Source organism: Mobula hypostoma, chromosome 6 (assembly GCF_963921235.1).
Source record: "Mobula hypostoma chromosome 6, sMobHyp1.1, whole genome shotgun sequence".
Lineage (NCBI taxonomy): Eukaryota > Metazoa > Chordata > Chondrichthyes > Myliobatiformes > Myliobatidae > Mobula > Mobula hypostoma.
In genome coordinates this window covers 180,105,497-180,132,450 of record NC_086102.1, presented here as the reverse complement: position 1 = coordinate 180,132,450, position 26,954 = coordinate 180,105,497, and the positions used below count along the sequence as shown (strand labels likewise).

Below are 26,954 nucleotides of genomic sequence, written 5' to 3'. Positions count from 1 at the left end.
ACTTGCTATTTTCAAAATTGAACATTAAAATGTAGACTTTGTTCATAGAACTGTATCATGTAGTTTTGTGAAAATAGATTTTCTAAGTCTGCAGCAAGCTTTTAAAGATAGGAATTTTAACCTTCTGAAGGTTTAGGTAGAATTTCTTTAAATTTAGGATAGAAATTTTAAGTTATTGTGCAAAACTGGCAGCACATTTTCCATTTTCTTTAAGCAAAATCAGTCAGGATGCAAAATATGCTTACTAGCTCCCTATCATTCAACTGCGGATCTCACCCGAGTTATTTTTCACCCTTTGCTTTGAGCACTCTTATAATTCAAATATGTATTTAAAAAGTCTTTTGAGTCATGGGAAAAGACCAACTATAAATTGTCACATTCAGAGTTATAAATGAGCAATTAATGAGGCATTTTGTAGTCAGATGTAACGCAAAACCAACATTAGAGACTTATCTGTGATTTTAAGTTTTATTTACAGTAAAGCAGAGTTTATGCTTGAGATTACCTAATTGCACATGTCTGCCAAGGATTGTGACTAGCCTGTTCTTCCATTTAGGGGAAGTCCAGAGCCCTAGAGGCAATGAAAGATTCAATTTTTATTTGGGCCCACCACCACTCTTATGGTATCTGGGGAAACAGGGATTTTTTTACAGGAGGGCTTTCTGTGCCAGTGAGATACACTTGAAGGGACAGACAGACATCTATGTACACTGCAGTGAAAACAACAAAGGTTACCATTGACTTGAATGTTTGGAAAAAAAGGGATGATACATTGTTCTGATTTAATTTTGACTCCATTTTCCTTTCAGTATATTTGGTGATGCTTTTCTGTCATGTCTGACGATGACAGGAAACCTGTGCGGGAGAGTCTTTAAAGTGGAAAAGCCACTTTAAAACCCACCAGGGCAGTTCCACTTTCTTGACCTCAGAAGTCCGGGTCCAGGGCTACAAACGAGCGTCACAAACTGGGGTCTTCCTCGGTTGCAGTGGATGACCGTGACGCTTTCCGTGCCCTGTCCTGCCCTTCGCTCTCTACAGAGTGTTGCAGCACTGCCATCCTGACCGTTAGATCTCACCGTAGATCTCATCCACCCAGTCTGCCGATGCAGTGCAGAGAAGGCCCTTCCAGCCCATTGCCCCAGCAACCCCTGACAAACCCGATGAACCCTAACCTGATCATGGGACGATATACAATGAGCAATTAACCTACCTGGTAGGTCTTTGGACTGTGGGAGGAAACTGGAGCACACTCGCACATTCCATGGGCAGGACATACAGAGACTTCCTACATAATGGTGCCTGAATTGATCTCTGGAACACTCTGAGCTGTAATGGTGTCGCGCTAACCTCTCTGCTGTTGTTGGACTTCGATAAACCGGCTCTTTAGATTGAAGCATTGTAGCTGAGAGCTGACTCTTGTTTTCTGTGGGTAGCCGTTGTTGGACCTGAATGTAACCTTGAAGAGATTGTTGAAATGGAGGAGACAAGGGCTCCAGACACTGAAGGAGTTGCTCAGAAGGAAAAGGCACTGAGTTCACAGGTCACCTTGGATCATTCAACAGAAAATGCACAGGCACCTGTATCTGACAACTCGGATGTTGCGACATCTCCGACAACAGATAAGCTCACTGAGGTGAAATCGGAGAACAGGTGAGAACTTTTCCACATCACTTCTTTTTTAGAAAGCGGCTGATCAGAATTTACGCAGTTTACGACCCAATTCACCCCGACGAACAAAGTAATCCCTTTCAAACTTTACATTCTTATGTTGCACGTCTAATCAAAAACAACATTGTTATTATAAACAATAAATAAGCAAATGGGGTGTGTGTATGGTACGTATGGGAATGGGGTGTGCGTGCGGTACGTATGGGAATGGGGTGTGTGTATGGTACGTATGGGAATGGGGTGTGCGTGTGGTACGTATGGGAATGGGGTGTGTGTATGGTACGTGTGGGAATGGGGTGTGCGTGTGGTACGTGAGGGAATGGGGTGTGTGTATGGTACGTGTGGGAATGGGGTGTGTGTATGGTACGTGTGGGAATGGGGTGTGCGTGTGGTACGTGTGGGAATGGGGTGTGTGTATGGTACGTGTGGGAATGGGGTGTGCGTGTGGTACGTGTGGGAATGGGGTGTGCGTGTGGTACGTGTGGGAATGGGGTGTGCGTGTGGTACGTATGGGAATGGGGTGTGCATGTGGTACGTGAGGGAATGGGGTGTGCGTGTGGTACATGTGGGAATGGGGTGTGTGTATGGTACGTATGGGAACGGGGTGTGTGTATGGTACGTATGGGAATGGGGTGTGTGTATGGTACGTATGGGAACGGGGTGTGTGTATGGTACATGTGGGAACGGGGTGTGCGTGTGGTACGTTGTGGTAGTGAACCATGAAATACATGATAATAGAAAAAAACTGAATTACAGTATACTGTGTATATATCTAATAGTTAAATAAGTAGTTTAAAAAATAGATATAAAAAGCAGTGAGGTGGTGTCCATGGGTTCAATGTCCATTCAGGAATCGGATGGCAGAGGGGAAGAAGCTGTTCCTGAATCATTGACTGTTAGCCTTCAGGCTTCTGTACCTGGCTATATTCAAAGTGATTATAGCCGTTGAAACCTTAGTGAATTATTTACCTTAATCTTGTATGTGAAGCGGATAGAATATAAACATCGCCAGGAGAGTTAGATTCTCTTTGTGAAGGTTTACTGTGTGGATAAAGAGTTTTATACTTCTCAATTGCAGCTATCGAGTGGTTCAGTTTTAGTCAGTCGCAGCACTCATTGTTTACCAACTTAACATGTTGAATGTATTTGTTGAGCAAGATTGATTGAATGTCTCAGCTGAAAAGTCATCATTGAAAAGGCTGGCTTCATTCAGTGCATCTCTTTGTCTTATGAATGTAATGTCAATCTTCAGCTAATCTTATCTTATTGCCTGTTATATCACTGACATTTAGGACAGCAGTGAAGGTCTTCCATCTCTGGCAGTGCTCAGGGCTTCTTACATCATGCCGATAGCTTTCCCTCTGTTTTCACTACTGTCAGTCATACAAATCCCGGGTGGAGACTCAGGAATAGTGTCACACTCAGATACAGAAGGAATCTTCATTGCTGTTTCCATAACAGTTTTGTTTTACCAGTCAGGGTTGTTAGCCCTGAGATGAACCCCCAAACCTGGAGGACATTAGACCACTCTTAGTCTGTCTTCTACCCTTTGCCCTATTTGGCATGTGTGACCCCGCCAAGAGGCAAAGGATAAGGCCTTGACTCCAGCCAACAGAGCTCTCCGGGTCCTTGAGGCAAGCAAGTCTCCAAACCCCACAACAAGGTCGTAGTTCTCTTGGAGGTTGCAGCTAATTAACCATTTATAATTATGATTTTGCAAGGTTGGTGAGCAGAGGCATGAATGTGAATGAAAAAATTTGTTTAAAACAAAAACAACAGCATTTTGTAAAGCATAGAGTATCAGAGAAGTACAGCACAGAAGTAGGCCCTTTGGCCCATCTAGTCCATGCCAAAAACCATTTACACTGCCTACTCCCAAACACCTGCACTGGTCCCTAGCCCTCCATATCCTTGCCTATCCAAACTTCTTTTAAACATTGAAGTCATGGACCACTTGTGCTGGCAGCTCATTCGACACTCTCAGGACCCTCTGAGTGAAGAAGTTTCCCCTCATGTTCTTCTTAAACTTCTCACCTTTCACTCTTAAGCTATGACCTCTGGTTCTAGTGCCACCCAACCTCAGTAGAAAAAGCCTGCTTGCATTTACCCTATCTATACCTCTCATACTTTGTATACCTGTAGTAAATCTCCCCTATGTTCTAAAGAATATAGTCTTTCCTTTTAACTCAGGTCCTCCAGATCCGGCAACATCCTTGTAAATTTGTTCTGCATTCTTTCAACCTTATTTACATCTTTCCTATAGGCAGGTGACCAAAACTGTACACAATACTCCAAATTAGGCCTCGTCAATGTTCAACATAACATCCCACCTTCTGTACTCAATACATTGAATTATGAAGGGCAATGTGCCAAAAGCATTCTTTACAATCCTATCGACCTATGATACCACTTTCATTGAATTATGTACCTCTATTCCCAGATCCCTTTGTTCTACCACATTCTTCAGTGCCCTGCCATTCACTGTGTAAGACCCACCCTGGTTAGTCCTACCACAGTACGAAATCTCGCACTTGTCTGCATTAAATTCCATCTGCCATTTTTCAGCCCACTTTTCCAGCTGATTCAGATCCTTCTGCAGGTCATGATCGTCTTCCTCACTGCCCACAACACTCCCAATCTTACTGGAATTGAGGACGCCATTATTTTCCTGCTTCAGCGGGTTTACACCCATCTGAATAAACCAGGCAGAACTGCGAAAATCATGTTCTTTGATTTCTCCAGTGCTTTTGACACCGTACGACCTGCTCTACCAGGGAGTAAGCTCACGGAGATGCAGGTGGACGCTTCTCTGGTGTCCTGGATTACAGACTGTCCAGAGGACCATAGGATGTGAGATTGCAGAGCAGTGTATCAGACACTGTGGTGAGCAGCACAGGGACATCTCAGAGGACTGTCCTGTTCCCCTTCCTGTTCACCTTCTACACCTGGACTTCAAATACAATTTTGATTCCTGCCACCTGCACCTTAAAACTATGCCCCCTCGCGTTAGCCATTTCAGCCCTGGGGAAAAGCCTCTGGCTATCCAACACGATCTATGCCTCTCATCATTTTTTTACATCTTCATCTTATACTTCATCTTTTTTGTACTTCTGTATTATCAGGGTAAGTGCAGCCAGAAACACCGCCAATCAAACAGCAATGGAAAAGAATAACAATTCACCGATGGAAAATGTAGATAAGAATATTTCAGCAATAAACAGTCATGGTAAGTGCCTACTGTAAATTAAGGAAGTTGGTATTATAGGCGCTTAAAATTTCAAAGATTCAACGTACATTTATTATCAAAGCATGTACACAGTATACAAATCAGTCTTCCCACAGACAGCCACAAAACAAAACCATCGAACCCGTTCAACGAAAAACATGAAACCACATCCCTTCCCCACAACACACACAAAAAAAAGCCAGAATCTGCTTACATTGTCATCATCGACAGAGTCCAGGCATATTCAATTCAGTTCAGGTTATCCTAGTGCTATGTCAGTCAGTCATCTGCAGGCCATCCTGATCAAAATCACACAAAGTAGCAGAGAAAAACGGATTGACCAGAAAAACACATCATAATGTGTCCAATCTACAAACTGCTTCATTTAAACCTTGCCCAAGACCCAGGACGCTGGCATCCTCACTGTTTAAATGCTTGGATTTGATAGCTTCAAAGTAACTGCAATAATTAACATGTAACTTGACACTAATATGAAATATTTTCTTTTGTTCCATTTGCGTGTCTTTAAATTCACTCTTTGATTTTAATATTGTTAGAGTGATTTGATACAACTTTTGGATCTGAATATCATTGGAACGTTGTATATTCTCAGATGCTAACTTTAAATTCAGACTCTCTATATTGCAGTGGAGAGTAACACGCAAGTCTTTGGATCACTTTACTAACAGGCCTGTAAAGCTACATTGTGGTTAGGTAGTGAAAATGTTATATTATTAAAAATCAAGAAATTTTTACCATCTCTGATTTTGGGACAAACTGACAAATTTATTCTTGGTGAAAGCTCGTAGAAGAAAGTTCATTGTTGGTGCATCTCCCAATGATTAGTGAATCAGTGATCAGAGATCAGCACGGCAGCATAATGCACAGGTGACCCAGGTTCAACTTCCAGTGCTGCCTGTAAGGAATTTGTGCATTCTCCCCGTGACCACGTGGGTTTCCTCCGGGTGCTTCAGTTTCCTCCCACGGTCCAAAGGCCATGGTTGGTTAGTTGGTCGTTGTAAATTGCCCCGTGATTAGGCCGAGATTAAATCGGGGGATTGCTGGGTGGCGCGGCTCAAGGGCCCAGAGGACCCTATGCCACACTGCATCTCAATAAATAAATAAATAAATTCTATCCCTAGCTCACCAGATACCTAAGCCATTTCACTGGAGCTAGTAGCTGTCTCTGAGTTCTACTCAGTGGCAGCAGCTGCTCCAATGCACAGCTGGAATGTCTTTTCTGTGGCGTTATGTACACTCGGTGGCTACCTTATTAGGTACCTATGGAGTGTATGTTTGTGTCTTCTGCTGTAGCCGATCTGCTTCAAAGCTTGATGTGTTGTGCACAGCTACTTGAGTTACTGTTGTCTTCCTGTCAGTTTGAACCAGTCTAGCCATTCTCCTCTGATGGCTCTCATTAACAAGGTGTTTTCACATACAGAACTGCCACTCACGGGACATTTTATTTTTCCACACCATTTTCTGTAAACCCTGGAGACTAGTGTGTGTGAAAACTCCGGGAGATCAGCAGTTTATGAGGTACTCAAACCACCCCGTCTGGCACCAACAATAATTCCACGGTCAAAGATCACATTTCCTCCTCGTTCTGATGTTTGCTCTGAACAACAACTGAATTCCTTGACTATGTCTGCATGCTTTTATGCATTGAGTTGCTGTCATATGAGATATTTGCATTAACAAGCAGGTATGCATATGTACCTGATAAAGTGGTTATGGTGTGTAAAATTCTATCACATAGAAACTGGCCATTCACCAGAAACAGATCCATTCCAATCTCACGTGAGATATTTTGCACTTAGATCTCCTGCAAGTTAGGACACATCGAGAGCATTGTGTTTGATGGTGAAATTGTGAAACTATCTCACAAGCAAGTTTTAAACCTGGATTAAGATACATTTTTTTACATTTAGAAATGATGAAACTATGTGATTTTGTCATTAAAATGAAGGGAACGCCTGGCAGTACCTTTTGGAGTTTAGCAGACACTGTTATCAGTGTTTCTGTGCACGTCCATCAGATCTGCTATTTTACACCCTTTGACAGTCCAATATCAGAATTACATCATCTGCCCGACAACATTTTCACTGTTTTTAAAAGCACAGTGAATGTGCTATCATGTGCATTGTGATACAGACTAAGGCCACCTGGTCCAAGCTTTCTCCCAGGGGAGTAAACCCAACGGCTCTGTTTTCCCTCTCCTTATTTCCCTGCATCACTACAAACTATTCCTCTGCTTTGTGGCATTAGGTGTAAATTTGTTTTAAAACTATGTTATGCCATCGTTTTTTTTCAAATGCTCCGTGTGCTACGCTATATACACGTGAAATCTGCTGTAATCTTAATCAATTTCAAGGCAAGTTTAAAGTAAAATATGTTATAAAAATAGTCTGTACACTCTTGAAGACTACGTGTCCCTGAGACCTATGGTGACATTCACCATAGGGAATGTCATGAGAAAACATCATGTTGTGAATGGACCACCTAGTATGTGTTCAGTAAACTATTTCCTTTAGAAATTGTCTGGTGTGATTGTCTATATTAAACATCTTTTCTCTTGTACAGCAGCATTGTTGTGGTAAGTGTATGTGGACAATTACGTCTAGCAGATTGGTTTTCGGTGCTTCTGCAAGTGAGGGGAGGAGGAGGGTTGATGTTTTTGTTGCTGCTTGTGCTTGGGAGGGGGGAAGGGGGCTGATGTTAATAACATTCATTCTTTGGGGTTTCTTCTGTTTTGTGGATGTCTGTGAAGGGTAAGAATTTCAGGTTGTATGCTGCATACGTTCTCTGATATTTAAGCCATTTTAAAAGGTTTGTGGAACTTGCAGTATATTATTGGAAGTATTCTGTGGAATTAAACTGACATAGATTTTTTTTTCATTTTAGCTGAAGAAAATTTAATCCACGAAATGCATCAGAAAGCTTCTGATGAAACACCAGCCACTTGCTGCTTGACTCTGTCAGAAATGGGAACATTGACTGAGGTAGACATAACTAGAGATGTGACAACGGATCTTCCTGCACGGCATTCTAACAGCGTGCGGTTGACCAATGTGACTGCCAGTGATCAGCAAAGGAAGTCTGATGCAACAGAGGTAAATGAGGTGAAATCTGAAGAGATTATTTCTGATGAAGTTGACAAAATACTGGATTTTCGAGAGACTCACAGTGCCAAAACAGTGTATGGCGCTACTACTTCATCACATGATAAAACTTTGAAAAATATTTCTGAAAGTGTGGGTAAGCCTGAAGATAATAAATTCAGTTTGCCTTTGTCATCTCAGCAACCAAATTCTGAGTCTGTTTCAACTAACTCTACAGACCTAACTGTACAGAACCTCGCCAATAAGGAAGACTTGTCTGTTAGTAACCAACCGATTACAGAACCTTTATCATTCTCTGAATCCTGTGATGCACAGCCAACCAAAAATACTACCGTAAGGCTAGACAGTCCAACAAAAATACCAATAGTATACAGGTCAGAATCTGAACCAAAACCTAAGCCATCTAATGAAATTACAAGAGAATATATACCAAAGATTGGAATGACCACCTATAAAATCATCCCTCCAAAGTCATTGGAAAAGAATTCATCAGCAATCTTACCAGAAGATGAAACAGTGGATCGACAAATTGCTACTCGTGATTATGTCCCAGAGTCTGACACTTCAAAACAGTCACTAAACAAATCTGATGTAACAGAACGATCTCTATTGAGTGCTGCAAGGGGCATGACAGGTATGCATCGAGAAACTCGTGGGAAGATGCAAAAATCAATGTCCATTGATTCTGCAACCCATTCCCCAAACGCTGAAAGGGCAATTTCTAAACCAGCTGTCGACAGTGAATCTGAACCGCACAAGGAAGTGGTTACCAGGAGAACACAAAGTGTTTCAGAGAAAAAAATGAAGCCTGGATCTGCTTTCCTACAGTTACATAAAAGGAACTCGGGTCAGTATGTTACCTCTGCACTTGCGAGAAGTTCCAGTTTCCCTTCCCAGGCCAGCTTGGACGTGGCAAAAGAAGAAAATGGAGCTTCATTTCAGGATCTTAGTCCAACTGATGGAGAGCTCATAATTCCTCCACCACCAGAATTTGCTGGTACATCTGATGAAAAAGTCCAAAACAACACGTCCAAACCTGGTGGGACTTCTGCATCCCGACCTTCTCAGCCTCCAAAAGTACCAAAAAAGCCATCTTTCCGCGTAAACCTGAATGACACAAAAGGCGTTCGAACTACTGTTACTTCCAAAACCTACAGTCCTACCTCGCCATCGCCCTTTGCCCTTGCAGTGTCTTCAGCGGTCAAAAAAACGCAAACAAATACACCATGTCCATTTAAGCCTAAGCCTGTTGAAACCAGTTCGTCAAACCAATCTTCTCTCATGGACTGTGGAAACAAAGAGTCATGTTCAATTCCCAAAGAGTCCAACGACAACAGCATATCAAAACAGGTAACAATATTTCAGCAATGGCGAATAATTTATTTTTCAGTGATTAATTAAATACAGATATTTAAGGAAATGTCAGAGTGAGCAGATGCTCAAATCTAGAACCAAAAAACGACTGCTATGTGAACACAGAGGGTGAGCGTATATCCCTAGAGGAAAATGGACAGTCGGTGTCTTAGGTCTAGAGCAGGGGTTGCCAACCATTTTTCTGTCATGGACCAATACCATTAAGCAAGGGGTCTGTGGACCCCAGGTTGGGAACCCCTGATTCTAGTCTGAAGGACAAAGGGGAGATGGCCAGTATAAAAGAGGTGAGGGGAAGGGGTGGAGCCAGGGCTGGCAATGACAAATGGATCCTGGTGAGAATGGCTGATAAGCAGATGGAGGAGGGAAGAGTAGAAATGGTGACAGGGACAGTGATGTTTAATTAAACGAGCTTCTGTTTTTCTAGCAGACAGCTGAAATTCTTCCCCCAACAAAACTTGCAGTGCACTTTCATTCAATACTTTCAAATCATCTGCCAAAATTCAGGTCATCAGGTCAAATTTGGAGAATTTTCAGAAATTTGCATCAAAACGTGTAAATTGACAAAACGTGTAAGAGCTCCATGATAGGTTTAAATCTTCTTTTCAATGGGAGTTTAGTAAGACCCTCTTTCACTACTCCCCCTCTGTGGTTTCTGCTGCCGTCTGACTCTTCGACCAGGTACTCACCCAGACTCGCTACCACAGCCACCAGGGAACTACCTTCACCGTTATTTTGTTCCTATCAGATCCCTTCTATCATCCCTTTATCTTTCCAACCCATCTGGCTTAACCTATCGATCACCTTCCAGCTCTCCTCCTTCCCCTCCCCCCACCTTTTCACTCTTCTTTGTCAGTCCTGAAGAAGGGTCTCAGCCTGAAACTTCGACTGTTTATTCATTTCTGTAGATGCTGCCTGACCTGCTGATTTCCTCCAGCATTTCGTGTGTGTGGCTTCAGCTTCTGCGATAGTTATGTTAAATTATATTCACTGTTGTATAATATGAAGGACAGAAATATTATATCAGTTACTACACAAGCAATTATTGTACAATAAGGAGCTGTGCTAAATCAGGTCTCTTCTTTTCCTGCCTTTAAAATATACACACCAGTGCCCTAAATAGAATTTGAAGTTAATTACTTCCGGTAGCAGAAAATTAGCAGATGGGAAGCTGCTGGTAATTTTCATGGTCCATTTCTCAATGATCCTGACTAAATTGCCTGCCAGTTATTTTACTTTCATGTCTCAAAGCACAACTGACCTAAAATGCTTGGTTCTCCAATTAAGATCACAAATAAATTTGAATATTATCCATATGCATCACAAGTTGAAGAGATTTATGACAGACCCGTGAGAAATTGGACCTCCAGCCTTATTTGAACACCAGAGGGCAAGGGCATCTGCTGTATCCCCAAAGGCTGCTCTTTGCTTAGTGAAGTTCCAGTCTACTCCAAGGGGAGAAGCATTTGTCAGAGGGAGATCTTGGCTCAGAATTCACACGTACAAATTCTATTTTAGCTGCTGTGGCTGCGCGAAATGGATTTCTGATGGAGGAACTCAGCAAGGCAGGCAGTATCTATGGTCGGGAATTAACAGAATCAGGATCAGATTTAATATCACCAGCATATGTTCTGAAATTTGTTAACCTTAAGGCAGCAGTTAAATACATGATAAATACAGAGGGAAAAAACTAAGTTACATTAAGTATATATATGTCTATTAAATAGTTAAAATAAATGGTGCAAACTAACAAATAAAAAAAATAGTGAGTTAGTGTTCATGGGTTCAATGTCCATTTATAAATCTGATGGCAGAGAGGAGGAAGCTGTTCCTGAATCGCTGACTGTGTGCCTTCAGGCTTCTGTACCTCCTTCCCGACGGTAACAGTGTGAAGAGGGCATCTCCTGGGTGGTGGGGATCCTTAATGATGGACGCTGCCTTCCTTGAAGATGTTTTGGATACTGTGGAGGCTAGTACCCATGAAAGAGCTGACTAATTTTACAAGTTTCTGCAACTTATTTCTATCTTGTGCAGTAGCCAATCTCCCTCCCCCACCCCCCCATCTCCACCCCCACCACACCATACCAGACTGTGATGCAGCCAGTCAGAATACTCTCCATGGTACATCTATAGAAGGTTTTGAGTGTTTTAGTTGACAAAACAAATCTCTTCAGACTCCTAATGAAATATAGCCGCTGCCTTGCCTTCTTTATAGCTACATCAATATGTTGCATCCAGGTTAGGTTCTCAGAGATACTGACACCCAGGACTTGAAATTGCTCACTCTCTCTACTTCTGATTCCTCTGAGGATTGGTTCATGTTCCCTTGTCTTGCCCTTCCTGAAGTTCACAATCAGCTCTTTGGTCTTGCTGACATTGAATGCAAGGTTGTTACTGCGACACCACTCAACTAACTGGTATATCTCACTCCTGAATGCCCTCTCGTTACCATCTGAAATTCTGCCAACAATATTTGTCTCGTCGGCAAATTTGTAGATGGCATTTGGGCTGTGGCTAGCCACACAGTCATGGGTGTAGAGAGAGTAGAGCAGTGGGCCGATCTCCTGTGGAGCACCAATGTTAATTGTCAGCAAGGTGGAGATGTTATTTCCAATCCACACAGATTGTTGTTTTTTGGTTTGGAAGTCAAGGATCCAGTTGCAGAGGCCTAGGTTTTGTAGCTTTTTGATCAGGACTGTAGGAGCGATGGTGTTAAATGCTGAGCTATAGTCAATAAACAGCATCCAGACATGGGTATTTGCATTGATCAGGTGATCCAAGGCTGCGTGGAGAGCCATTGAGATCTTGTCTGCTGTAGACCTATTGTGGTGATAGGAGAATTGTAGTGGGTTCAAGTCTTTCCTGAGACAGGGGTTGATTCTAGCCATGAATGACATCTCAAAGCTATTCATCACCATAGATGTGAGTGCTACTGGACGATAGTCATTGAGACATCTCACACTGCTCTTCTTGGGCTCTGGTAGAATTGTTGCCCTTTTGAAGCAGGTGGGAACTTCAGACTGTAGCAGTGAGAGATTGAAAATGTCTTTGAATACACCCTCCAGTTAGTTGGCACAGGTATTCGAGCCTTACTAGGTAGACCATCGGGCCCTGCTGCCTTGTGAAGGTTCACCTTCTTGAAAGACAGCCTGACGTCAGCCTCCAAGACAGAGATCACAGGGCCCTCAGATGCTGCAGGGATCCTCACATCCTCAAAACAGTGTTTTAGGCCGAGACCCTTCATCAGGACTGGAGAGGAAGGGGAAGGAGTACAAGGCGGCAGGTGATAGGTAAGACCAGGTGAGGGGTAGGTCAGTCAGTGGAAGAGAAAAGATGAAGTAAGAAGCTGGGAGGTCATAGGTGGGAAAGGTAAAGGGGCTGAAAAAGAAGGAATCTGATAGGAGAGCACAGTGGACCATGGAAGAAGGGAAAGGAGAGGTAAGTGACGGGCAGATGACGAGAAGAAAAGAGGTGAGAGGGGAAATGGAAAATGGGAAAAGAAGGAAGGGGCAGGGAGGAGAAATTACCAGAAGTAAGAGAAATCGATGTTCATACCTTCGGGTTTGGTGGCTATCCAGAAGGAATATGAGGTCTCCTGCAGAAGGGTCTTGGCCCAAAATGTCAATTGTTTATTCATTTTCACAGATGCTGCCTGGTCTGCTGAGTTCCTCCAGCATTTTATGTGTGTTTCTTTGGATTTCTAGCATCTGCAGAATCTCTTAAATTTTTGGAATTTGAGGTGTTGCTCCTCCAACGTGACTGTTGAGTAAATGAGGCCTTGGACTGACATTTCGGAATGGGAATGGGAAGTTGAATTAAAATGGGTGGCTGCCGGAAAATCCTGCCTTTGATAGCGAACAGAGCGAAGTTGCTCAACGAAGCGGTCCCCCAATCTACGTTGGGTCTCAATAATGCAGAGGAGGCTGTACCAGGAGCACCAGATACATCTTGTATCTGGTGACTTGCAGATGAAGTGTCGCCTCACCTACAAGGGCTGTTTGGAGTCATGAATGGTGGTGAAGGGTGAGGTGTAAGAGCAGGTGTTAAGAGTTGTCCCTCTTGCAGGGTTAAGAGCCAGGAGGGAGATCAGTGGGAAGGGATGAGTGGACAAAGGGAGTCACGTAGAGAGCAATCCTGATGGAAGGTGGAGAGTAGGGGTAGGAAGATGTACTGTCCTAGCCTGTTTGAGAGTTGTTATGCCGGACAATTCTCGTAGCTTGTTTAAAACTCGGAATGAAGCTCAAAGCTTTCTTGACAATCTGTCTCCCTCTGCTGAGGACTAATTAACGCATCGTTTTTTTTCTTCCTCGCCTTTAATCTGTTTTTCATTTCTTTTTTTAAAAAAAGTTAAGATTTAATTTATAAAAGTGGAACTTTATATTTTGAGGGTTTTTGCCTTGATCTCTTAGTGTAGGTACACTCTATATTGTTAAATGATAGTATGCTTTTCTGTTAGTGATTTTGTATATCTCACTTTTAATTTTTTTTCTTCTTGAGAGTTATTTAGTTACAATTTTAATGCTTGTTTTCCTTTTTTTTTTGAAATATTACTGGAGAAGTATTAAGATAGTGGATTGTTTTCTTATTCCTAGAATTCTCTTTTTTTTGCGTCACTTCCAGTTATTTATATACGAAAAACCAGTAACATGAACTGGTGCTTGAATTTTTGTTTTGAAATATGAGTAAGAAGTAACTATTTTATGTTTCCTTACCTTTATAGTAACTCTTTTTTTTACTTCTTTGAATATGGGTGGTATTTCTTATGATAAACATATTTCTTTTGGGTTGCCTTCTGGAAAGATGGGGTTAGAATTAGCTGTAGATCTAGAACTGGCCACTTTCTGGCTTTTTTCTGGGTTTTTGCAGGAGGAGGGAGGTAGTTTTGTTCTTATTTTTAATTTACTTTTTCTTTTTAAACGGGCTGACCTGAAACTACCAAAATGTCCGAAATGTCGTAACTTCCGGTTCCTCTTTGGACCGTTTTCCCTCTTCCAGGGTCTTGAGTTTGTACTCTGGTTACCCTTTACATACCTTATGCTCAAGTTCATTGTTGTTGTTGTTCGTCCTTCGTAGTCGAAGATGACCATGGCTTCAAAGTCAAATGGGAGATTGGTGGCTGTGGGTCCGGAGGTGACTGATGAGGCCAATCCGGGCCCTGAAGGCTTGCCCACATGTGGGACACAAGTGGGTGGGTGCTGTCGTGGCGGTGGATGCTGCTCGGGCCTTGCGCACAGCACGCTTTCGTTGTGCCTCGATGATGCGCCTGACTTCAGCTGCACGGGCTCCTGTGGTGATCTTGCTGCGCCAAGCTGGACGGTCGAGGGCGAACATCTCCCACGTGTTGATGTCGATATCCAGGCCTTTGAGGGTTGCTTTAAGGCAGTCTTTGTAACGTTTCTTCTACCCCCTGACTGAGCGCTTGCCCTGACATAGTTCTCCATACAGCAGCTGCTTAGGCAATTGGCTGTCTGTCATTCTGACCACATGTCCAGCCCACCTGGCTTGGGCTTTCAGCAGGAGGGTGTAGACGCTGCAGAGCCCAGTTCGTTCCAGGATTTCCGTGTTGGGGACTTTGTCCTGCCACCTGATGTGGAGGAGTCTGCGGAGACAGCTCAGGTGAAAGTGGTTGAGCTGTTTGGCGTGTCTGCTGTAGACAGTCCAGGTCTCGCTGGCGTAAAGGAGGGTGGTAAGGACCACTGCACAGTAGACCTTCAGCTTGGTGGTAAGGCTGAGTCTTCTCCGCTCCCAGACGTTCTCACGGAGTCTCCCAAAGGTGGCGCTGGCTTTGGCAATCCTGTTGTTGACCTCAGCGTCTATGTTCACTGCACGAGAGAGTATGCTGCCCAGGTAGGTGAAGTTGTCGACTGCCTGGAGGTTCTGGCCCTTCACCGTGATGCGCGGCTCCTGGTATGGCTTTCCTGGGGCAGGCTGGTACATAACTTCAGTCTTTTTGGTGCTGATAGTGAGACCGAAGTTGTCGCAGGCTTGTGAGAAGCAGTCCATTTCACGCTGCATCTCCTGCTCTGTGCTGGCATTGAGTGCGCAGTCATCAGCAAACAACAAGTCTCTGATGACAGTCTCTCGCACCTTTGTAACTGCCTGCAGGCGCCTAAGGTTGAACAACCTGCCGTCAGTCCTGTACCTGATGTGGATTCCTTCTTCGTAGTTACGGAAGGCATTTGTCAGCATGGCAGAGAATACCATACTGAACAGAGTCAGGGCAAGAACGCAGCCTTGTTTGACGCCATTTGTCACTGGGAAGGCCTCCGACTCGTCGCCGTCATCCAGAACTTTCACCATCATACCGTCGTGGAACTGCCGGACGATTGTGATGAACTTGCTGGGGCAGCCAAACTTCTCCATGATCTTCCACAAGCTTCTCTGCTGACTGTATCGAAAGCCTTGGTTAGATCGACAAAAGGTCACGAAGAGGTCGCTGTGTTGCTCCTGGCATTTTTCCTGGAGTTGGCGCGCAGCAAAAATCATGTCCGCGGTCCCACGTTCAGCACGGAAGCCGCACTGGCTTTCTGGGAGCAGACCTTGCTCAAGATGTTGGAGAAGGCGGTTGAGCAGGACACGGGCCAGAATCTTCCCCGCAATGGACAAGAGGGAGATGCCTCGGTGGTTGTCGCAAGACTGGCAGTTGCCTTTCCTCTTGTAGATGTGGACTAGGCTGGCATCTTTCAGCTGTTGTGGGACCTGTCCCTTTTTCCACATGGACTGGAAGAGAACAGTCAGCTTTTGCATCATGACAGGGCCTCCTGCTTTGTATACCTCAGCAGGGATTGCATCGGGTCCTGGCGCTTTGCCACAGGAGAGTTGCTTCACTGCCTTCCTGACTTCATCTACTGTGGGGAGGGTGTTGAGGTTCTTGTTGATCTCTACCTGGGGCAGGCGGGCAATGGCCTTGTCGCTGATGTCAGCAGGGCGGTTAAGGACGTTGTTAAAGTGCTCAGCCCACCGATCCAGAATCTGCTTCTTCTCTGTCAGCAGCTGCATCTCATCTGCATTGAGGAGGGGTGAGGAGCCGGATAAGATAAACCATTACGATGGATAAGATTATTAATTTGGTTTCTTGGAATACAAATGGTTTAAACCACCCGATTAAACGGAAGAAAATTTTAAAAGTATTCCATAGGATGAATGCTCATATTATTTTTGTACAAGAAACTCATTTCCGGAAAGAGGATAATTAGTGTTTTTTTGGGTTCTGGAAGGACGAACAGTACCACTCAAATTCACAGGCCAAAGTAAAAGGCGTTTCTATTTTTATAGATCTGTCAATTTCATTTCTGATCCATGAGACGGTTTCAGACCCGAATGGCAGATTTTTGTTATTTAACAAAAAAGTTGTTATGCTTAATGTTTATGCCCCAAATGTTGACTGTCCCGATTTTTTAAGAATCTCTTTACATCTCTTCCTAATTTAAATGATTATATATTGATTATGGGTGGAGATTTCAATTGTTGTTTAAATCCTTTGATGGATAGATCCATGTCCAATCAAGTACTTCCAAATAAATCGGCTACCCTTATGCTGAAGATGTCCTTGCAAGATTCATAAAGAAATGCTTTCCTTTATTAATAATACCTTTGTCAATATGATGTCAAAATCTTTGTTCTGGAGCTGTGTACTTTTTTGGCTAATTGAAAGAAAATGATTCAGATAATTTTTCTTGAACACGAACAAAACTCAAAAGCAAACAAAAGTCTATCTGCCCCATTGAGAGACATAACCTATATTTAAAGCAACATCTGTTTTATTGTAAACAAACTGCACCCTGCAGTATGATGGCACAAGTCGTCGATAATCCTGCTTCAAGTTTCAAAGTACATTTATTATCAAAGTATATATGCAGTATACAACCCTGAGATTCATCTTCCCACAGTCACGAAACAAAGAAAACCATGGAACCCGTTTTAAGAAAAATCATCAACCCCCTGACACACACAATAAAAAAGCAAATCATGCAAATAGCAACATAAAAAAAAAGAGTGAAAATCACAGAATATAAAACACACAATCGTGAGAGTCCAGGCATATTTAGTTCAGCTCAGTTTTTGTTATCTGCCAGCTGCCCTGATTCAAAATCACCCAAAATATCAACTAAAACAGGAGCACCCAGAGCAGAAACACATCATATGAAACTTCCATGTGGTAATTCAAAAACACAGCAAATACAAAAGCCTCTGACTCTGAATATTCTGAGTAAGGTAACATAGGATATATACATCCTGAATAAGAAGTAGTATTCTAAAGGCAGGAAAAGGTGTGGCTGACAAGGGAAGTCAAAAACAGCATAATCACAAAGGCAAGGGCATACAATGGAAAAAAAAATAGTGGGAAGTTAAAGGATTGGAAAGCTTTTAAAAACTAACAGAAGGCAACTAAAAAGGCATGAAGAGCAAAATGAAGATAATATCAAACTGGATACCAAACGTTTTATCAGATACATAAAGAGTAAACGAAAGGTGAAAGTAGATATCGGACCACTGGAAAATGACAATGGTGCGGTAGTAATAAGGAACGAGGAAATAGCAGACAAACTGAGTAAGTATTTTGCATCAATCTTCACTGTGGAAGACACTAGCAGTATGGTGCATGTTTAAAAGTGTCAGGGCAAAAGTGAGTGCATTTTCAATTACTAGGGAGAAGGTGCTTAGGAAGCAAAAGGTCTAAAAGGTAGACAAGTCACCTGGACCAGATGGTGTACACCCCAGGGTTCTGAAGGAGGTCGCTGAAGAGAATGTGAAGTCATCGTTAATAATCTTTCAAGAATCACTAGATTCTGTCATGATCCCAGAGGTCTGGAAAATTGTAAATGTGTCTCCACTCTTCAAGAAGGGAAGATGCAGAAGAAAGGAAATTACAGGCCAGTTAGTCTGACCTCAGTGGTTGGGAAGATGTTGGAGTTGATTGTTAAGGATGAGGTTTCAGGGTACATATGAGGAGCGTTTGATGGCTCTTGGTCTGTACTCGTGGTAAAACAGGCCAAAGTCAGCAGGCTTTCGTTAAGGGGAAATCTTGCCTATCAAATTGTTGGAATTCTTTGAAGAAATAACAAGCAGGGTAGACAAAGGAGAATCAGTTGATGTTGTGTACTTGGATTTTTAGGAGCCCTTTGACAAGGTGCCACACAAGAGGCTGTTTAACAAGCTATGAGCCCATGGTATTACAGGAAAGATTCTAGCATGGATAAAGCAGTGGCTGATTGGCAGGAGGCACACAATGAGAATAAACCTTCTCTGGTTGGCTGCTGGTGACTAGTGGGGTTCCACAAGGGTCAGTATTGGGACTGATTCTTTGTATATCAATGATTTGGATGACGGAATTGATGGCTTTGTTGCAAAGTTTACGGTCGGTCCATAAAAAGGGCAGGTAGCGCTGAGGAAGCAGGGAGGAGACAGAAGGATTTAGACAGATTAGGAGAATGGGCAAATAAGTGGCAGATGGAATGCAGTGTCAAGAAGTGTAGGGTCATGCTCTTTGGTAATAAAAGCATAGACTATTTTCTAATCAGGGAGAAAATACAAAAAATCTAAGGTGCAAAAGGATTTGGGACTCCTTGTGCAGGATTCCCTAAAGGTTATCTTGCAGGGTGAATTGGTGGTAAGGAAGGCAATTGCAATGTTAGCATTCATTCTGAAAGGACTAGAATATTAAAGTAAGAATAGAATGCTGAGGCTTTGTAAGGCACTGGTGAGGCCTCACTTGAGAGCAGTTTTGGGACCTTGTTCTAAGAAAGGATGTGCTGACATTGGAGAGGGTTCAAAGGAAGTTCTTGAAAATGATTCTGGGATTGAAAGGCTTATCATATGAGGAGCATTTGATGGCTCTTGGTCTGTACTCGCTGGAGTTTAGAAGAATGAGCAGGGGATCTCATTGAAACCTGTAGAATATTGAAAGACCTTGACAAGGTGGATGTGGGGAGGATGTTTCCTATGGTGGGGGAGTCTCAGACCAGAGGGCACGACCTCAGAATAGAGGGACATCCATTTAGGATGGAGATGAGGAATTTCTTTAGCCAGAGTGTGGCGAATCTTTGGAATTCGTTGCACAGGTGGCTGTTGAGGCCTGGTCATTCAGTGTATTTAAAGCTGTAGTTGAAAGATTCTTGATAAGCCCAGGGCATGAAAGTTTACAGGGAGAATGGGAAATGAGATCAGATATGATCAAATGGCAGAGCAAACTCGATGGGCCAACTGGCCTAATCCCGTTCCAAAGTCTTATTGTCTTATTTGCATCAAGAACGTCCCTTCCCCATTAATCAATGAACCCCCAACTTGAAGGGCAATTTTCATAATGATTGATGGAATAAATGGTCTAAAACAGCTTTCCAATCCTGCTGTTGTTGGAGCTTGCTGTGCAAAAATTGTCTATTATCCTTGCTATAATACAAGGATAAGAACAAAGCCACTGCATTGAATTCAAAGCACTTAAGTGTTGAAGTGCTGCAGAAATAGAAACCCTCTTACAGAATCTGATCCCTCTACATGCTCCCATTCCCGTTCCTCTATTCAGGGCCCCAAAGAGTCCTTCCACGTGAGGTAATCTACTGGGGTCGTCTATTGTATCCAGTGCTCTCAATGTGGCCTCCTGTACATTGATGAGACCTATCGTAAATTGGGGGACTGCTTCATCGAGCACTTCCGCTTCACGCGGAACTTCCCAGTGGCCAAACATTTTAATTCAGATTCCCCTTCTGACATGTCAGTTGTGCCAAGATGAGACCACCCTCAGGGTGGAAGAGCAACAAACTATATTCCATCTGGGTAGCCTCCAACTGGATGTCATGAACATCAATTTCTTCTTCAGATTTAAAAAAAATTCCCCCTCCACCTTCCTCTATTCCTCACACTGACCTTTTATTTCTTCTCACTTGCCTATCATCTCTCCCAGGTCCCGACCTCCTTCTCCAGCGCTTTACCTTTCCCACCCACTTGGCTTCACCTATCACCTTCCAGCTAGCCTCCTTCCCCTCCCCCCACCTTTTTATTCCGGCACCTTCCCCCTTCCTTCTCAGTCTTGAAGAAGGGTCTCGGCCTGAAATGTTCACCCACCTCTTTCCCTTTATTCCATGGTCTACTGTGCTCTCCAATGTGACTCCTTCTTCACAAACACAAGAAATTTTGCAGAATACAGAAATCTTGAGCAACACTCACATAATGCTGGAGAAACTCAGCAAGTCAGTTAGTATCTATGAAGAGGAGTAAACAGCTGGCCTTTTGGGCTAAGACTGACAAGCTCCTGGAAAATCCTTTTTCAGCACTTTACCTCTCCTATCTGTCATCTTCTATTTTTTCACACCGTTCACTTTCATTCCCCCTCCCAGCCTGGACTCACCCATTTCCTGGCAGCTTGTGCTTCTCCCCACTGCCTTATTCTGGCTTCTGCCACCTTTTCCAGTGTCAAGGAAAGGTTTTGACCCAAATCATCAACTGTTCTCTTCACTCTCTAGATGTTGCCTGACCTGCTGAGTTTCTCTAGTATTTAGTGTGTGTTGCATAGAATTAGCTACAATAGCAATACTTCAAGACTATCTCAGCTACAAAAGTGATTGGTTATGTTGGTACGTGGGAAGTTCAAATATATGGAGAAATTCTCAATATGTAGACCAAGCTTTTAGAACATAGAACCTTACTACACAGTACAATGATGTTGTGCCAAAATTTTAACCCACTCGATCAATCCAATCCTTCCTTCCTAGATATCTGTCCATTCCTCATCATCTTTGTGCCTATCTAAGAGTTTCTCAGATGCCCCTCATGTATCTTTGGTGACGGGATCTCTACCAAAGGGGGTGTCCTTCCCTCTGCTAGCCTGGGCAAGGTGTAGCACCTACTTAGCCCCACGATCAGGGTCACGTGAAGCCATGGGAGCAGGTGGTGGATGGTCGTATGAGCAGCTGGTTCACATCACAAGTCCTGGTTATGCGATCACTGACGCCAGGCAGACAATCTCTGAAGAGTATTGATAATGGCTGGGGGTCACCTGTCTTATAAGGACACTGCCCAGAAGAAGGCAATGTCAAATCACTTCTGTATTGAAAATTTGCCAAGAGCAATTATGGCCATTGGAAGACCGTGATCATCCACGTCATATGACATGGCACATGATGAGGATGATGACTGTATGTAAGAAAGAAATGAACAGAAGGAGTGTATGGTAGAGGATCACAGAAACAACTGTAATGGGGGATTGAACAGGCACAGAAGAGTGGCTGCCAGCGAGTCTCGGGACTCACTGAGTGAGTGAGCCAGTAAATCTGCTCAGAGCTCCTGGCTCTGGTTGGATTGACTCAGCCCCTGATTATTGCTGCTTGTAGTGATGGTGAAGCATGTGAAAATGTCCCATTCCTGTCCAGCAAAAGTTGCCCACAGTCCTGGAGTAAGCAGCAAATCTATTCCCTGCATCCCCTCCATCCCGCTGGGCTCCCAAATACTTCTCATTCGGGCACAGTGTCCGTAAATCAGGCATTCGTAACCTGGGCAGAACATACCCAAAAGGTTTGGGGATTGTCCTTATTGAGGAAGCGTTTCAAAATCAGTTTATAACCTGCTGCAACAATACAAAAAGTGTTAGCTTTTAATGTCACAGCCAGTCAGCTACAGGAAATGTTCTTAATTATTAACAAGCTCTTTAATGTTTTTCATTGCTTATTTTTAAAGCATGGGGTTTCAGGGGCCCCTTCTAAATAGATACTATTATGTTTTAATATTTGCTATTTATAGATTAATAAAGTAAATATTAGTAAATAATATGCTATATAAAAATGTGTAGCTACATCATTATATTACTTAATCTTTGCAGCATTTCAAATGCAATGATTCACTCTTCCAGTAGACAGATTCTCATGATGAGCATATACTGCATTATAATAACCGTATCTCAGGGGATGGTTCTGTTGTATTCCAAAGAAAGATTAGCTGCTTATATTTTAGATAGCCCTCACTTGGAGTATTGTGCTAAGGAAAGATGTTCTGACATTAGAGAGGATTCAAAGGAAGTTCACAAAAATGATTCCGGGATCGAAAGGCTTGTCATGTGAGGAGCGTTTGGCTTTGGGTTCTGTACTCACTGGAGAATAAGAGGTGACCTCATTGAAACTTCGTTGAAAGGCCTTGACAGAGTGGATGTGGAGAGGACGTTTCCTGTGATGGGAGAGTCTAAGACTGGAGGACACAGCCTCAGAATAGAGGGGCGTCCTTTTAGAACGGAGTTGAGGAGGAATTTCTTTAGCCAGAGAGTGGTGAACCTGTGGAATTTGTTGCCACAGGCAGCTGTGGAGGCCAAGTCATTGGGTATTTTTAAGTCAGAGGTTGATAGACTCTTGATTAGTCAGGGCATGAAGGAAAAAGGGAGAAGGCAGGAGATTGGGGCTGAGAGGGAAAATGGATCAGCCAAATGGAACAGACTCGATGGGCCAAATGCCCTAATTCTACTCCTATAACTTATGGTCTTATGGGAAGAAGGTAAAGTAAAACCTGAATTTACACAACATACTTTTCAAAAACAAACATTCTCAATTGTAGGTGTCTTATACTCTTTTACAGATGTACATTCTTGATGGGGAAATGAAAAAGGATTGTAGCAATGCAGTGGCAGAAACCCAACCGCAACACGTCCAACCACAACACGTCCAACCACAGATGCCATCGCCTTTAAGAAATACCAAGCCGCCTTTGACTTCCCAAATCACTGACCCAGGACAAGTTCATCAAGCGGTACTGGATGCAATTCGCTCGGGAGAAGGAGCTGCTAGACTTAGAAAAGCACAATCATTTACCACAATATAAAAATGTGCACTAGTAATTTTCTAAATTTGAGTTGATCAGTTTATTTTGATATTTATCCAAGTTCAATTGAGAGATTTGAGTTGTAATTATTGTAAAAGCACTTGCTGTGCACAAGTTACCAGTATCTTTTTCTTGCACTACATATGGCATTTCACTGGATTAGGTAAGGTTGTGTCTTGGAACTGACTGGATGTAATACTTAGTGTAATTGTGAACCTGAAGATACAAATACTGTATGCACTCAATAAAACGGCCTCAATTTCACACCTTTCTGGATGAAAAATTACGTTTTTGATGTACGTAAGCAGATGAAATAATTGAGAAAGCATTATTGTAACAAGGATGAGAATGTTTTAAAAATCAGTTAAAAATATAACTGCCATATTTTTCTAAGTCTGAGTTGTCTGAAAACTTCCAAGCGTATATAGTTTAGTAATAGGATTTTCAACTGTTGCTCAGGAGTGTACTGTAAACAACTCATTCAATATTTTGAGCTCCCTATTCAATATTCAGCAGTGTTGCTTTTGCACAATGTATTTTCAGACCTGTTTGTTCCTGAAACTATGTCTGCAAATGGGAAGTCTGCAGTGAATTTTCCATTGATGGGCTTTACGTAAACTCAATGTCAAATCAGTGTCTAATAAGCACAGAACGCATATGATATGTCTGGTGAAAATTCAGTCTAGGTAGAAACGTGCTTCTCGGTTACAAAGCTATTTTGTTGATTCTTTGTGTTATACCAAGGATTAAATGACTTTTTCATCTTTGTTCATCTTTAATGCTTAAAACAACTTTTGATTCAAAAAGTTGATTAATTGTTTAAAGGAATTTTGGTTTAGAAAATGCATATTGTTTAGCTTAAAATGAAAGCACAATGAAATATTTTAAGACTATGCCTCTTATCACTCGATGAAGCAACTTGTATATGTACTCAAATGTTTTATTCAATCTTGGTAAAGCAATTTTTTGGGGAGAGGAATTCTAATGTATGATATAGTTTGACTTTTCTGAATGCAAGAATGTGGAATATTTAAGTTAAAGTTAAAAACACTGTCGATATCACAACATTTGGTTGGATATGTCCACTTTCAGATCTGCATTTTTTATATATACTGTATGTGAGTTCTGATTTAACTGTGTATTTAAAAATTAACAACTTCATAAAGTCCCCTGATATTTTCAATACTTCCATTTCTGTACACTAAGAAAATATAATACATAGTTGAAGCTTTAAATCGTTGAGTTCCATTTTTAACAATACATTTTATATTCTTATAATTAAAGTTGAAGAATCCAATTCTATTTCATTAGTAACTTAACTTTTAAGATTTCCGGAGATCTGTAAAATTATAAATAAATGCGAACTGATGCAATTCCCTGAGTTAGAAGTGATATTTTCATGTATTTGTGGATAGTAGTTGGGGCAGCTAAAGCTAGAATTTTAACAACCTATCTGCCCTTCTGATGGTGGCATTGAGTTGTCTTTGAGCCATTACAAGCCCAAGCATAGGAGACATAGAACAAAGAAGAATACAGCACAGGAACAGGCCATTCAGCGCCACAACATTGTGCTGAGCCAGCTAAAAAGCAAATCAAAACACCCAGACACTAAGTAGAAGAGTACAGCATGGGAAAAGGCCATTCCACCCACAATTTTGTGCAGTGAGAGTTTTTCGTATTGCAATAAGATTGAGTTCCAGTCACTGTAAAGCAGGGGTTCCCAATTCTTTTTTATACCATGGACCGTTACCATTAAGTAACGAGTCCATGGACCCCAGGTTGGGAACCTCTGCTGTAAAGGAATAATTATATAGACAGGGTGCTGTATGTACTTTGGAGTTATTGCTGTTTTTTTGTGTCTGTTGTTGTAGTCCTTTCAGGAGTAAGAGGACAAGGAAAGTGCTTTTGTAGAAGAAAGGGGGATTCTGTTGTATGTCTTATGACTCCTAGGCACGATCCAGTGCTGTACCTTGCTGCTGGAGGAAGTGAATATCTGATATAGTGAGTGGGATGCTGAAAAGCTAGGCTACTTAGTTCTGTCTTTTAAAACTATTGCACTGCATTCTTCAAGGTAATTAGTGATTATTCCCTCACAATCCTGACTTGTGAATTGTAGGGACACTTCTGTAGATGAGCTGAGCTATTCAGCACAAAGTCCCAAGCCACCGACCTGCTCTTCTAGCTGTAGTGTTTATGCAGCTAGTTCAGTTCAGTTGCTTGTCAATAGGGCCATCACAGATACTGCTGAGCAAGCCTCCAGATGGCTATGGATCAAGAGGCGTTACCCGCGGACCAGTGCTGTTGGAACACAAGCTGCAGCCTGATCAGTCCTGGCTGGGTTGCCTGGGTGAGGGTGTCTGATGCTGAAGGACCATAAGACTCCAAAGTTACAGCACAGACGATGTGTCCCAGCACTACCTAGCATGCATCTCAGCAACACCAGGCAGGGAATGGGGTCATAGTATTGGCATTGTATTTCACAGGGAGATGATTGCTCCTCAGACGGGAGATTGGTTGCATGTTATTTGACTGACAGCAGCTCACTTCTCCACACAGCCTGAATCATACTCAGATCGCACTGCCTGCAAATATGGAGCGTTCCATTGCTTGAGCGTTTGCAAAAGGAACTCTGTACTCCAATCAACAGTATATATCACATCTTTTATGATTGTCACTCACAAAGCAGCAGAAGTTGATGATTAGAAGAAGCAGAGTTTTAGGATTCTGACCTTGGGACAATGAAAGGAAGACTATTTTCTCTGCAAGTTCGGATGATGTGTCACTGAGAGGCAGATTTAGTAGTGGTAGATTTCTCAAACTCCTGCTAATATTTGCTTTCAAAATAGTAGTGGCCATGAGTTTGGTACCTCTAAGAGAACCACAAACATTGTGGTTTGGAGATTTGCATGCCTCAATGACCTGGAGAGCTACATTGGCTGGAGTTAGGGCTTTTTGCTTTGCGCGGGTTACCCATGTCAAACAGGTCAATGGGTAGAGGACTGACTAAGAGTGGTCCACTGGTCCTCCAGATTTAGGGGTTCAGCTCAGGGCTAACGACCCTGACTGGTAAGGCAAAATTGTTACGGAGACAGCAATGAAGAAATCCTTCTACATCTCAGTGCAATGGTATTCTTGAGTCTCCATAGTGGACTTGTACAACCGACAGTAGTGAAATCTGAGAGGGTACTGACATGATGAAGGAAGCCCTGAACACCACCACAGATGGAAGAACTTCATTGCTGCCCTAAACGCAGTAAGTAAGTATAAATTTTGTGAGTACTGTTGAATTGGCCTTTGCAAACTGATGTGTTGTTGGAGAAAAGTGGAGGATGTTCTGTGGAGCCCCTGATATAATGTTATAAATAGTTTTAAAAAACAGGGTCTCTGATCTATCATCGTTGCTACCATATTAATGTGGCCAGTCAGTTTAATGTTTGAGGATTGATCAGAAACTTGAGTTCACAAAGCTCAGTGTTTAGTAAGATTGAGCAGGTTGGGACTTTATTCATTGGAATGTAGAAGATTGAGAGGAGATTTGATAGCGATATACAAAATTATGAGGGTATCGCTAGGGAGAATGCCAGCAAGCATTTTCCACTGAGGTTGCATGGGACTACAACCAGATGTCATGGGTTAAAGGGAACATGGGGGGAAACTTCTCTCAGAGGATCATGAGAGTGGTGCACGTGAGCTCAATTTCAATAGTTAAGAGAACTTTGAGTAGGGATATGGATGGCTATGGTCCTGGCACAGGTCAGTGGGAGTAGGCA

General features: G+C 42.6%; 1 protein-coding gene across 6 annotated transcripts in view; it reads left to right on the top strand.

Annotated features, from left to right (window-relative positions):
• cobll1b (cordon-bleu WH2 repeat protein-like 1b) overlaps positions 1–24,550 on the top strand; it is a 197,316-nt gene extending 172,766 nt beyond the window's left edge. For all 6 annotated transcript variants that reach the window (XM_063052342.1, XM_063052341.1, XM_063052344.1 and 3 more), the window contains 4 exons: positions 1,434–1,650; positions 4,791–4,894; positions 7,799–9,366; positions 22,942–24,550. In XM_063052342.1, the coding sequence (XP_062908412.1) occupies positions 1,434–1,650; positions 4,791–4,894; positions 7,799–9,366; positions 22,942–23,184 (2,132 nt within the window). In that variant the 3' untranslated portion in view covers positions 23,185–24,550. The remainder of the gene's footprint in view (positions 1–1,433; positions 1,651–4,790; positions 4,895–7,798; positions 9,367–22,941) is intronic.
• The last annotated feature ends 2,404 nt before the right edge of the window (positions 24,551–26,954 follow it).